This window comes from Mobula birostris, chromosome 25, assembly GCF_030028105.1.
Source record: "Mobula birostris isolate sMobBir1 chromosome 25, sMobBir1.hap1, whole genome shotgun sequence".
Lineage (NCBI taxonomy): Eukaryota > Metazoa > Chordata > Chondrichthyes > Myliobatiformes > Myliobatidae > Mobula > Mobula birostris.
In genome coordinates this window covers 9,333,747-9,345,911 of record NC_092394.1, presented here as the reverse complement: position 1 = coordinate 9,345,911, position 12,165 = coordinate 9,333,747, and the positions used below count along the sequence as shown (strand labels likewise).

The 12,165-nt window shown below is 43.6% G+C and overlaps 1 protein-coding gene across 1 annotated transcript in view; it reads left to right on the top strand.

Annotated features, from left to right (window-relative positions):
* Positions 1-12,165, top strand: part of dph1 (diphthamide biosynthesis 1) — an 814,404-nt gene that overhangs the window by 356,660 nt on the left and 445,579 nt on the right. The window contains exon 4 of the mRNA XM_072243260.1: positions 3,679-3,800. Within this exon, the coding sequence (XP_072099361.1) occupies positions 3,679-3,800 (122 nt within the window). The remainder of the gene's footprint in view (positions 1-3,678; positions 3,801-12,165) is intronic.

Here is a 12,165-nt window from a genome sequence, read left to right as displayed (position 1 = left end):
CTGAGGGGCAAGTGTCAAAGCATGTGTTATTCCACTCTGTGTTGTGGCAGAGGCCTGTCGAACTGGGACTCAGGCCGGTCCTGTTGTATGAATCCCTATTCAGTGAAATAATAATTCCCGAAATGGTGCCTGGACGAGTATGTATGGTACTTCACTCTGGCCACTTCATGAGACACCTCCTTTACCTAATAAAATGGCTGCTCAGCGTATGTTCATGGTCATCTGCTGCTGTAACTTATCCGCTTCAAGGTTCAACGTGTTGTGTGTTCGGAGATGCTCTTCTGCGCACCACTGTTGTAACGTGGTTATCTGAGTTACTGTCGCCTTCCCGTCAGCTTGAACCAGTCTGACCATTGTCCTCTGACCTCTGTCATTTGCACCCACAGAGCTGCCACCCACTGGGTGTTCTTTGTTTTTTGCACCATTCTCTGCAAACCTTAAAGTGCGTGAAAACCTCAGGAGATCACCACTTACTAAGGTACTCAAACCACCGCATCTGGCACCAACAATTATTCCGCAGCCAAGGTCACATTTCTTCCCCATTCTGATGAACAACAACTGAACCTCTTGACCATGTCTGCATGCTTTTATGCTTTGAGTTGCTGCAACATGATTAGTTGATTCGATATTTGCATTAACGAGCAGGTGTACCTAATAAAGTGGCCACTGAGTATATTTTCCTTTGTTTCAAAGGTTTAATTATTTATCACTGTTTTAATAATTTGCATAGGTATTTTTGAATTATTTAAAGCGATTTTAATAGTTTTAAAGTGTCACAGTGCGTTAGAGACATTTTAAACCCCTTACTGAGCTCACAGAATTTGCAAGAAGAAGCAGCCTCTTCCTCAACTGTTGAAAGCTATTGAGCCCTTCAGAGATGAATTGGCAGAAGTCAGTGTGCTCCTGAGGACTTGCCACCTTTTCTTACCAGCCACTGGACCACCAAGCCCACATGTTCCTCCACGATCTAAGATCAGCAATCCCAGAGGTTGGGTCAATCAAGGCTCCAAAGGTCAAACCCATCATCAGCAAGTCTTGGGATCGAGGCCTGAAGGTCAGATCCAAGTTTGGCGAGTCCTGAGGTCGATAACCAGAGCTCAGCGGTCCAGAGGGCAAAGCCGAAGGTTGAAGTCCAGAGTTTGGCAAGTATAGAAAGCCCAAAATGTCAAAGACCAAAGTCAGTGAATCCAGAGGTAGAAAATCGGAATGGTCGATATCCAGTGCTGGCAAATCTGGAGGTAGAGGCCTAAATGTCGAATTTGTGAGTCTGGGCTGGTACCTGGAGGTTGGAGGTCTGATGTCTGGGTGTCTGAGAGTCCAGGGCCAAGGACAGGAGGCCTGGAGGTGGCCCATCCCCAGGCTGAGGCCTGTCTGTGTGTGTGCGAGGAGGTAGATTGGCTGGGAAGGTGGGAGAGAGGTTTGTTTTGCTGTTTTAGTCTTGTTCTCTTGTTGTTACTGGTGTTCTACTGAATATTGTGGACATTGATATCTAGGCACTGCTGCACACAGGCTGCGACTGAAACATATTTTTAGAGTAGAGAAGGTTTCAGTCTGAACTTACCTGAAGCCGGTTTGACAGGAACGCAGAGTGAAGATGCCCATAATAAACAATGTGCTCCTCACTCTGTGCTTCTACAAACACAGGAAATCAATGCAGCTCACAGTGTTTAAATTCAGGACAAAGTCCTTCTTCTAATTAGCATGATTTCCATATGTAAATCACACTCAGCATATTTGGCATGACCTCATTAGCATAACAAGGATCATGTTCTCCAACCTGTGTAAATATAGATTGTAATTTTTTTTCCCTTTCTTTATTCAAGTAAGAATTGAATCATTCAGGGTGACACTGTCATTCTCCTTCAATCAAATTCAGGACAAAATCTTGAAAGGGTAGAAACCTGCTTTTGTGGACATGGTATTTATGTGGCGGGGGCTACTTAAGTCTCTCATTTGTGGTGAACCAAGTACATTTATACTGGGGGACTAGTTAATTAGATTAGATTAGATTAGATTACGAGGACATGCAGTCCTCTTTTATTGTCATTTAGTAATGCATGCATTAAGAAATGATACAATGTTAATGTCATTGAAAATCATGGGTAGGTTCTTGGAGTCTTTCACTGAAGAACCTCCAAGAGGACCACAACTTTGTCATAGGGTTTTGAGGCTTGCATGACTCAATGACCCGGAGAGCTATGTTGGCTGGAGTCAGGGCTTTATGCAGGGTCACCCATGCCAATCAGGTCAAAGGGTAGAGGCCAGACTGAGACTGGTCCACCAGTTCTCCAGGTTCGAGGGTTCAGCTCAAGGCCAACAATACTGACTGGTCAGAAAAAATTGATACAGAAATAGCAATGAAGAATCCTTCTATATCTGTGCGTAATGTTTTGACAGGCAGAGATGAAGGACCTTCATTGCTGCTCTAAATGCTAGCAGCATAACTGGCAGTGATTGATTTTATTGGAGAAAGTTATTGCTGCAGGTGATCATGGTAGAACTGACAGTTCCTTGGGAAGACTGGATTGAGGAAGCATTTGAGCGTAAGAAAGCCAAATACCAGGAGCTGGTAGAACAGTGCCAGAGACAGGGGTGGAGCGCACAATGTGAGCATGTAGGGGTGTGCTGTAGAGGTTTTGATGGCTGCTCACTGTGCAGAACCTACTCTCTCATTGCATTACTGGTGCTGCAAAGAAAAGAGCCGTCAGGATCGTCACAGGTACTGAGCAAGGCTTCAGATGGCTATGGATCAAGAGGTATGACCTGTGGACAAGCGCTGCTGAGACGCAAGCCAAGGCCTGATTAACCGTTGCTGGGTCACCTGGGTGAGAGTGTCTGATGCAGAAAGACCCAAAACACCCATTGATCCCAGGTTATATCACTGATGATGTGTCCCAACACATCTCAGCATCATTGCCAAGTCTTGCCACATATAGTTCAGAGAGTCACAAAATTCAACAACATGGAAACAGCCCCTCCGGCCCAACTAGTTTCTACCACCAAAATGCCCTTCTAAGCTAGTCCTATTTGCTGAAGTTTGGTCCATAAACTTCTAAACCTTTACAAACCATGCGCCTGCCCAACTGTCTGTAAGGAGTTTGCACATTCCCCTCATGATACAAGTACAGGTCGACCTTCACTAATCCAGCACCATTGGGACCTGAGGAGTGCCGGATTAGTGAAAATGCCGAATTACAGAAGGATCACATTAAACATAATCAGTGCCGGATTATCGAAGGAACCGGATTACAGATAGTCGGATTAGTGAAGGTCGATTGTAGTACGTTTCCTCTGGGAACTTTGCTTTCTTCCCATATTACAAACGATGTATGGATTAGTAGGTTAATTCGTCAGTTGGGTGAAACTGGGTGGCTCATTGGGCTGGATTATATGAAAGAGGATAGTAAATACATCTCCACTCATTAATAAATACTGTGAAATGTTATTATTAACTTGAAAATTTTATTTATTTTGTTTAGAGATACAGCACAGTAATAGGCTCTTCCTGCCCAGTGAGCCTGCGGAACCCAATTACGCCTGAAAAATTCTTTAAAGTTGTCTGGGAAGTTTAGTGGTAAATCATATTTCCATAAGTCAGGGCATTTGAAACCCCCTATGCTGCTAAAAGTGTATGTGGATGTTCAGAGATGGTCAGTGATGCTTGGGTTTGTTTTCTAGGTTCACGGGAGCTGACACACTGATAATGGGTGACGTCACGTATGGAGCATGCTGCGTGGATGACTTCACAGCCAGGGCACTTGGAGCTGACTTCATGGTTCATTATGGCCACAGCTGCCTCGGTCAGTATAACTTGCCTGGTTCCAGTTTCTATCACTTTGCGGAGTATGGTCCCAGGTGTAAATGAGCTCACCAGGCTAAGACATTTCCTATGGAGTCTGAGCGAGTTATTATTTTGTGCAGACTTTCTTGCTTAGTTTGGCATCTTGTATTTTGAATGAGTCAGTCAGAATTTTTCCGAAACAATCCCCTCCTCTCCCTCTTCCTCCCCAGTTTCTGTCCTCAGTTTAAAAAAAATCTACCCACATTAATTGCGAATGCAAGAAATATTAGTTCTCATCAGCTCATTATGGTGAGGATGTGGAAGCTTCAGAGAGGGTGCAGAGGAGATTCACCAGGATGCAGCATCCTGGTGAATCTCCTCTGCACCCTCTCTGGACCCTCTCTGGACCCTCTCCTCTGCACCCTCTCCTCTGGACCCTCTCTGGACCCTCTCCTCTGCACCCTCTCCTCTGCACCCTCTCTGGACCCTCTCCTCTGCACCCTCTCTGGATTAGGGAGCATGTCTTATGAGGAAAGGTTGTGCAAGCTAGGGCTTTTCTCTTTTCAGTGAAAGAGGATGAGAGGTGATAAGAAGCATAGATAGAGTGGACAGCCAGAGACTTGTCCAGGGCAGAAATGGCTAATACAAGGGGGCATATTTTTAAGGTGATTGTAGGGGATATTAGAGGTTTTTTTTTCACACAGTGTGGTGGGTGCATGGAATGCCCTGCAGGGTGGTGGTAGAGGCAGATACATTAGGGGCATTTAAGAAACTCTTAGATGGATATATGGGTGATAAAAAATTGGAGGGCTTTACAGGCGGGAAGGGCCAGATTGATGTTGGAGTAGGTTCAAAGGTCAGCACAGTGTTGTGGGCCGAAAGGCCTGGACAGTGTTGTGATGTTCTGTGTTGTATGTTCTTCAGCCTGTCTCACAGTAATCTATTCTAATATCAAGTATGCCTTCCTCAAGAATGCTGGCACGTTGTTTCTGGGGTCATAGATATGAATCCATCTAGTTCCTCTTCTGGGATAAGTGAATTTAGTGAAGTTCTTCACCTCAGGGAGTGTTTCAGGCAAGAAGCAGAGGTGCAGTTAGGGAAGGAGAGAGCAGTGAGAAATAGACATGGGCTTGTATGGAGTATGAACACTGGCAAGAAACTGTTGTGTCGAACAGCTGGTTTTTGTACTGTATGTTTTGATCCCCTAAAATGGACAATGTGGTGGGCCTCATTTGGTGATCTTGTTAGCAAACCATTGACAACTGTATTCACCCATCATATTTCTGGCCCCAACTTAAGTGCTTGGTTCTATTGGTAACACTCACTCCGACACCTTTGACAAACTTCTATCAATGCACAATGGTGATTATCCTGTCTGGTAAGGAAACACCGATGTCCAGGTACACCCTATCCTCGTTATATGCGAGGGATACGTTCCTCGAAGTTGACGCATAATGTGAAATTGCATAATGCGAATAATTATTTAATTGGAGAAAATAGGGATGCGTTCCAGAGGGCTTCCTAAATATGTTTTATCTGTAACTTATTCACATTTTTATACCAATACGACACAAAAGCAGTACTACAAGACAACATTTGTATTATATTTCATCAATTTAAGGTATTATTCAATGTAATAAATCACAGAAAGTTAACATCCGAGGGTGTACAGTACTCACCAACAGTGGCAGGTGTGTTCACTCCGGGAGATGAGTGGTTGTTGTGGTGTCGGGCAGCTTTACACTGATGAGGTGGATGGTTGTGGTCGTCAGGATAATATCAAGCACAGCAAGGGGTGAAGGAAGACTCACAGAACTCTTAGAACTGTCGGCAGCAGAAAGATTACTGCGATTTGCATAAAGTGGTGAGGGTTGTTTGCTTGGCAGCATTTTGTTTTTCAGCATAAATTTGCTTGCAGGGAAGAAGGGGTGACGGCAGGGAATGACTGAAATGCCAACTCCGTTCTAAACTTGGGTCCATGTCCATCGCCATTTGTGCCAAGTGTTCCGACTTCCACCATTCCCTCACCATTGGTAAACTCCCGGGATTTTCCAAATCACCTGTTGCTTGCAGCATCTGAGAGATAGTTCGCCGTAAAAAAATACGCATGCCTTGAATGTGGATCACACCGGTCAAGTGGTTGAATCAGCGATGTTGCGTTAGGCGGCGGGAAACGCACTGTTATGTTAGGATGAATGCTGTCCAAATGTTTAGCATGGGCTGGCGCGTTGTCAAGCAACAAAAGAACTTTAAAGGCAAGATTCTGTTCCGGACAGTAGCGTCCCAGAACTGTGTTACCTTCAGCTGATGCCGCGCTGTTTATAATTTCCAACTTTTTTTCAAGTGTTAAAGCGGTTCTCTGCCGCTCAGCTGACGGCCCAAGACATGACATCGGATGCTTAGGAGGCATAATTAAATATTTCAAGGGCAAATTCACTGCACCATAGGTAAAACCAACAAAGGTTTAAGATCGCGCATCCATACCTTGCCAAAACCAATGCGAGACTGGCGGGAGCGAGACCGTGAGGCGCGTGCACCTGACTTGTATTGGCGGGAAAGCGGTGCTTCTCATCTCTACAGTGAGACTGTGAAGCGTGTGCACGTGACTTGTATTGGCAGGAAGGCAGTGCTCCTCGCATAACTGTGAATTTTGGACGCATATAATGAGACGTTGGTAGAAATAGGTTCCTCGCATGACTGTGAATCCGCACAGTCTGAAGACGCATATAACAAGGATAGGGTGTACAGAAAGGGCGATGGAAAGTGGTGGATAAAGCCCAGATGATCACAGACAAAACCCTCCCCACCATCGAGTACATTTACATGGAGTGCTGATGCAAGGAAACAGCATTCATCATCAGAGATCCTCACCATTCAGGCCATGCCTCTCTTCTCACTACTGCTATCGGGCAGGAGGTACAGGAACAGTTATTACCCAACAACCGTCAGGTTCTTGAACCAGTATGGATAACTTCACTCACCACAACTCTGAACTGATTCCACTATCTACAGCCTCACTTTCAAGGACTTTTTACAACTCATGTTCTCAGTATTATTTTTTACTTGCATAGTTTGTCTTCTTTTACACACACATTGGTTGTTTGTCTGTTTATGTATTTTTTTGGGGAATTCTATTTCATTACTTTTTGCTTCTATAAATGGCTGCAAGAAAATGAACCTCAAGGTGGTATATGGTAACATGTACATTGATTATAAATTTACACAGGAGCAAATCCCACTTCATTGTTCATCCCACTTGCTCAAATTGATGTGATTTTTGTCACTGATAGTTTGTGAGTATTAAGCAGCAGACAATTCAGAATTATTTTGCTCACTACAGTTTCAAGCATTCAGGCTTGGATTTGCCAAAAATGGCTGGGAGTGAAAATGAAACAATTTCACTACATCAATAAGTTAGAACCTATGAAGAATTTAAAAGCATCAACAATCATCTTGAATGTTACAATGAAAGTGAAGATTTGTAGGATGCAATCATCGACTGCATTGTATGAAGGCACTCCCATTATCTACACAAGCTGTCTGTGCTGATTTATTATTTTTTTTTAGATTATGAGAACACTCAGTCCTCTTTTATTGTTATTTAGAAATGCATATGTGCATTAAGAAATGATACAATGTTCTTCCGGAGTGATATCACAGAAAACAGGACAAACCAAAGACTAACACTGACAGAACCACATAATTATGACATATAGTTACAGCAGTGCAAAACAACACCATAATTTGATAAAGAACAGACCCTGGCCATGGTAAAAAAAGTCTCAAAAGTCCCCGAGTCGATCGACTCCCGAGTCCCCGATAGCAGGTGGCAAAAGGGAGAAACTCCCTGCTATAAACCTCCAGGCACCGTCAACTTGCCGATGCCTTGGAAGCAGCCAACCACAGCCGACACTGAGTCCATCCGTCTGAAAACTTCGAGCCTCCGACCAGCCCTTCCAATACAGCCTCCTGAGCGCCATCCTCTGCCGAGCGCCTTCGACCTCCCCCCAGCCACTGAAACACGCAAAGTCGAGGATTTTGGGGCCTTCTGCTCCAGAGATTCTGGTTACCACATAGTAGCAGCGGCAGTGAAGTGGGCATTTCAGAAGTTTTCCAGATGTTCCATACTCTCACATCTGTCTCCATCAAATCAGAATTGTGCACGGTCCCCTACTTGACAGATAACAGATATTCATCACCGGAGAGGCCGCGCGCGCTGCTGTCGCGTCGCCATCTTCTTCTCCATGATTTTGTTCATTTACAGTCAAAAGGACACCATGTGGATGAATTCCTCAGTCGCTAAGTATTAGGAACTAATATGCAGTTTTATAGTATTGTAGTAGTATTAGTAGCATTCTAATTTGCTCTGTATTTTACTTAAGTACATAGTTTATTACTCAAGTTTGTCTTTTTTATATCTTTTTAACTATTTCCATGAAACTGCCTAATTGGGGCAGCTGCGTAAAATGTACTGTCCTGCTGTGTCCCAATTAACCAGAATCCACTGTACACGTCACCATGTACTATCCTGAGATTCATTTTATTGCAGGCATTCACAGTAGAATAAAGAAATACATCAGAATTAATGAAAGATTGTACACGGACAAATACTGACAAACAGTCAATGTGCAAATGAAGGCAAACTGTGAAAATACAAAAATTAATAAATAAATACACGCATGCATGCATGCATACATACATACATAAATAAATAGATAAATAAATACTGAAAACATCAGAATCAGATTTAGTATCACCAACATATGTTGTGAAAATTGTTGTCTTTGTGGCAGCAGTACAGTATAGTACATAATCATAGAGAAAAAACTGAATTACACTAAGTATATATAAGTATATTAAATAGTTAAATCAAATATGCAGTGTAAAAATAAAAGTAAAAAATGTAGTAAGGTAGTGTTCATGGGTTCAATGTCCATTCAGAAATCTGATGGCGAAGGGAAAGAAGCTATTCCTGAATCGTTGAGTATGTGCCTTCAGGCTCCTCTACATGAATTGTAGAGCTCTTGAAAATAAGTCTATAGTTGTGGAATCAGTGAGTGAAGTTATCCAAGTCAGTTCAGGAGCCTGATGGTTATAGGGTAATAACTGTTCCTGAACCTGGTGGTGTGGGACCTGAACGTCAACCTTACAATTGAGGCCGTAACTGTAGCGCTACTGATATGGTCTTTTTGATGAGGCCCTGTCTGCTTGCTCAGATTGATGTACTGCGGCATTCATTACAGGAGTTTGTAGGGGATTAGTCCATTGACACAGCCAGTATAAAACTAATGCACAAGTAGGTGATCTGTTCAAATATTTTACTTCAGTCTGACGGTCCTTTGTTTGTTCTGATTGACTGCCTTTTGTACTGACATGACCTCACTAAAAAAAACAGACTTTTGATTATCCGGCGGTTGTGATAGATATAAATTTTCTAAAAATAACTTTTCATATATTAGTTGCAACAGGCATACTAGTGTCTTGGTTCCAATTGATGTTGCATTTGGGAGGCGTGCACGGCCCAGAAATGCCTCAGGTTGTCAGTAAGTGTGATTCGCAATTGGCACGCAGCTGCTTCTTCCAGGGAAGCGTTCAATTTGGTCAAGAATTCAATCACCTAGACTGAAGCAGCCAATTTTGAGTTTTGCCTTCAGGCCCATTTAATAATTTATTTAGCAAATTAAATGTAACACATGTTACATGAATCTATTCCCATTGGAATGAGGTGGTATATGGTTCGACCCAGCTGCAGGCCTACACTCACTTGATCTGCCACCCTGCAGAGTTGACAGGGGCAGGGGTGGCTCTGGTGCGGCCTGTCTCTGCTCACCCTTCAACAGCCCATGACCAACAGAAGTTTTAAAAAAGATTGAAAAAAATGTGCAGCCTGAGTCGTCATGCAGTATTTCCTGTCTACACTGGGCAAGCTGTCACTCAAGCTGCATTTGTGGGAGGAAATAAATTCGCAATATTTTGGCTTGAAATGTTCTCGCAGACACTGCTTGACCTGCTGAGATCCTCCAGCAGATTGTGCCTTGTTCCTGATTCCAGCATCTGCTGTCTCTCATATCTTGACTGAAAACCCTGTTGCCTGTACTCTGCCTCATCACCCATATGCACACTGACGTGACAGGCTTCAGGTCCTGCAATCCCCTTACATTAAAATACTCATCCTCGTATTTCCATTCCTCCCTGATCTCAGCTCTCTCAGTCACTGTGACCTCCACCAACCCTCTGGGGTCTCTGCCTTCACTTGTGACTCTCATCCATTCCCATTTGCTGACTTCCTTCAGACTCCTTTTATTCTCATGTTCTCAGTCTTATTTATTTATTCATTCACCCTCTGTCACCCACCTTCAGCCCAGTTTTATCCAGTTTTGCCACACCTTGCATCCCATGGACTCTAACCTTTTGGATAGATTTCCCTTGCGCGATCTTGTCAGAAACCTTACTTAGGCCCACATCGTCTGAATCTAATTGGTCAAACAGGATCTCCCCTCAACAAAACCGACTTGGATTAATCCCTGACTTTCCAAATGTAGAGTAATCCCGTTCCTCAGATTTCCCTGCCACTGACATTAGACTCCCCTCTAGAGCACAAGGCAGAAGCATGCTGGGATACTGCGCATTTGCCCAGATGAGAGCAGCACCAACAGCGCTCAGTTATAGGTGGCGAAGTAGCGTAGGAGTCAACATAACGCTATTACCGCACCAGTGTTCCGGCTTCAATTCCTGCCACCGTCTGTAAGGCATTTGTACGTTCTCCCCGTGACCTCGTGGGTTTCCTCCCACGTTCTAAACACACAAGGTTAATGGATCGCATGGCTATAATTGGCAGTTGTGGGCTCGCTGGGCCGGAAGGGCCTGTTACCATGCTGTATCTTTACAGAAACAAGCAAATAATAAATAAACAAAGAAATAAAATGCATTTAACTTCCTATCACTGACATTAGATGCACAAGCCCGCAATTACTACCTTATCCCTGCTGCCCTTTTGACTGAACATACTTTCCTCCTGTCATCTGACACTTTTGTACGTGGCCAGCAAAGATAAATTAATTATTCTTAGAAAATTTCTGTCAGGCCCCAGGGCTCCTTACCCCAATAGGCCTGGAATATCTCCCATCAGACCTGAGGACTAACCTACCTTTAAGCTTACTAATACATCTCATGCTCCCTTGTTGATAATATTATGTTCCAGAATCTCCCCATTTTCCCTCCCTGAACCCCCAGACAACAACGTTGTTCCTCTCTCTGAATCTGATGAGAAGTATTCACTCACACACATCCTCTGGCTCTGTGCACAGATTGCTATTTGGACGCCTCATGCGGCCTGCTCTTTCCTTAGTTACTCTCTTGCCCTTAATATAATTATAAAATTGATTTGGGATTTTTGTGACCCTCTTTATCTTCCCAAGTTGTTTTTTTTTAAGCAACACACATCAAAGTTGCTGGTGAACGCAGCAGGCCAGGCAGCATCTGTAGGAAGAGGTACAGTCGACGTTTCAGGCCGAGACCCTTCGTCAAGACTAACTGAAGGAAGAGTGAGTAAGGGATTTGAAAGTTGGAGGGGGAGGGGGAGATCCAAAATGATAGGGCTGTCTTCTCCTATCATTTTGGATCTCCCCCTGCCCCTCCAACTTTCAAATCCCTTACTCACTCTTCCTTCAGTTAGTCCTGACGAAGGGTCTCGGCCTGAAACGTCGACTGCACCTCTTCCTAGAGATGCTGCCTGGCCTGCTGCGTTCACCAGCAACTTTGATGTGTGTTGCTTGAATTTCCAGCATCTGCAGAATTCCTGTTGTTTGCATTTGAATTCCTCCAGCAGTTTGATTTTTGTTCCTGTTTTATGGTAGTGAATTTCACCTTGCCTCCAATTCAGAAATGTAAGTCTTAGGCACCCTAAATTTTTTATATGGTTTGAGATGGTATGGCCTCCACAGAGCCCTGATCTCAACATCACTGAGGCTGTCTGGGATTACCTGGAGACAGAAGCAAGCAAGACAGCCAAAGTCTGCAGAAGAACTGTGGCAAGTTCTCCAAGATGCTTGGAACAACCTATCAGACGATTTTCTTATAAAACTGCACAACAGTATACTTAGGCCTAATTCTGCTCATAGGTCTTATGGTTTTAAGAGTAGAGTAGTAGTAAATTTTTGATATTTAGAAGCTTTTCATTTCGTTATTTTTGAAAGCATCTTCACTTTACAAAATTATTTTTTACGTGTGCCTAAGACTTTTGCACAGTACTGTAATTTCTAGACCGTCCTTTACCCTTCCACAGCCTCCTTGAAGGTTACAGCGCCTCAGTAATGATCACCAAATATAGAGGCATAACAAGCAGGCATGCAGGGACTTTGTAGATCAGAAGAAGATTCTTACCC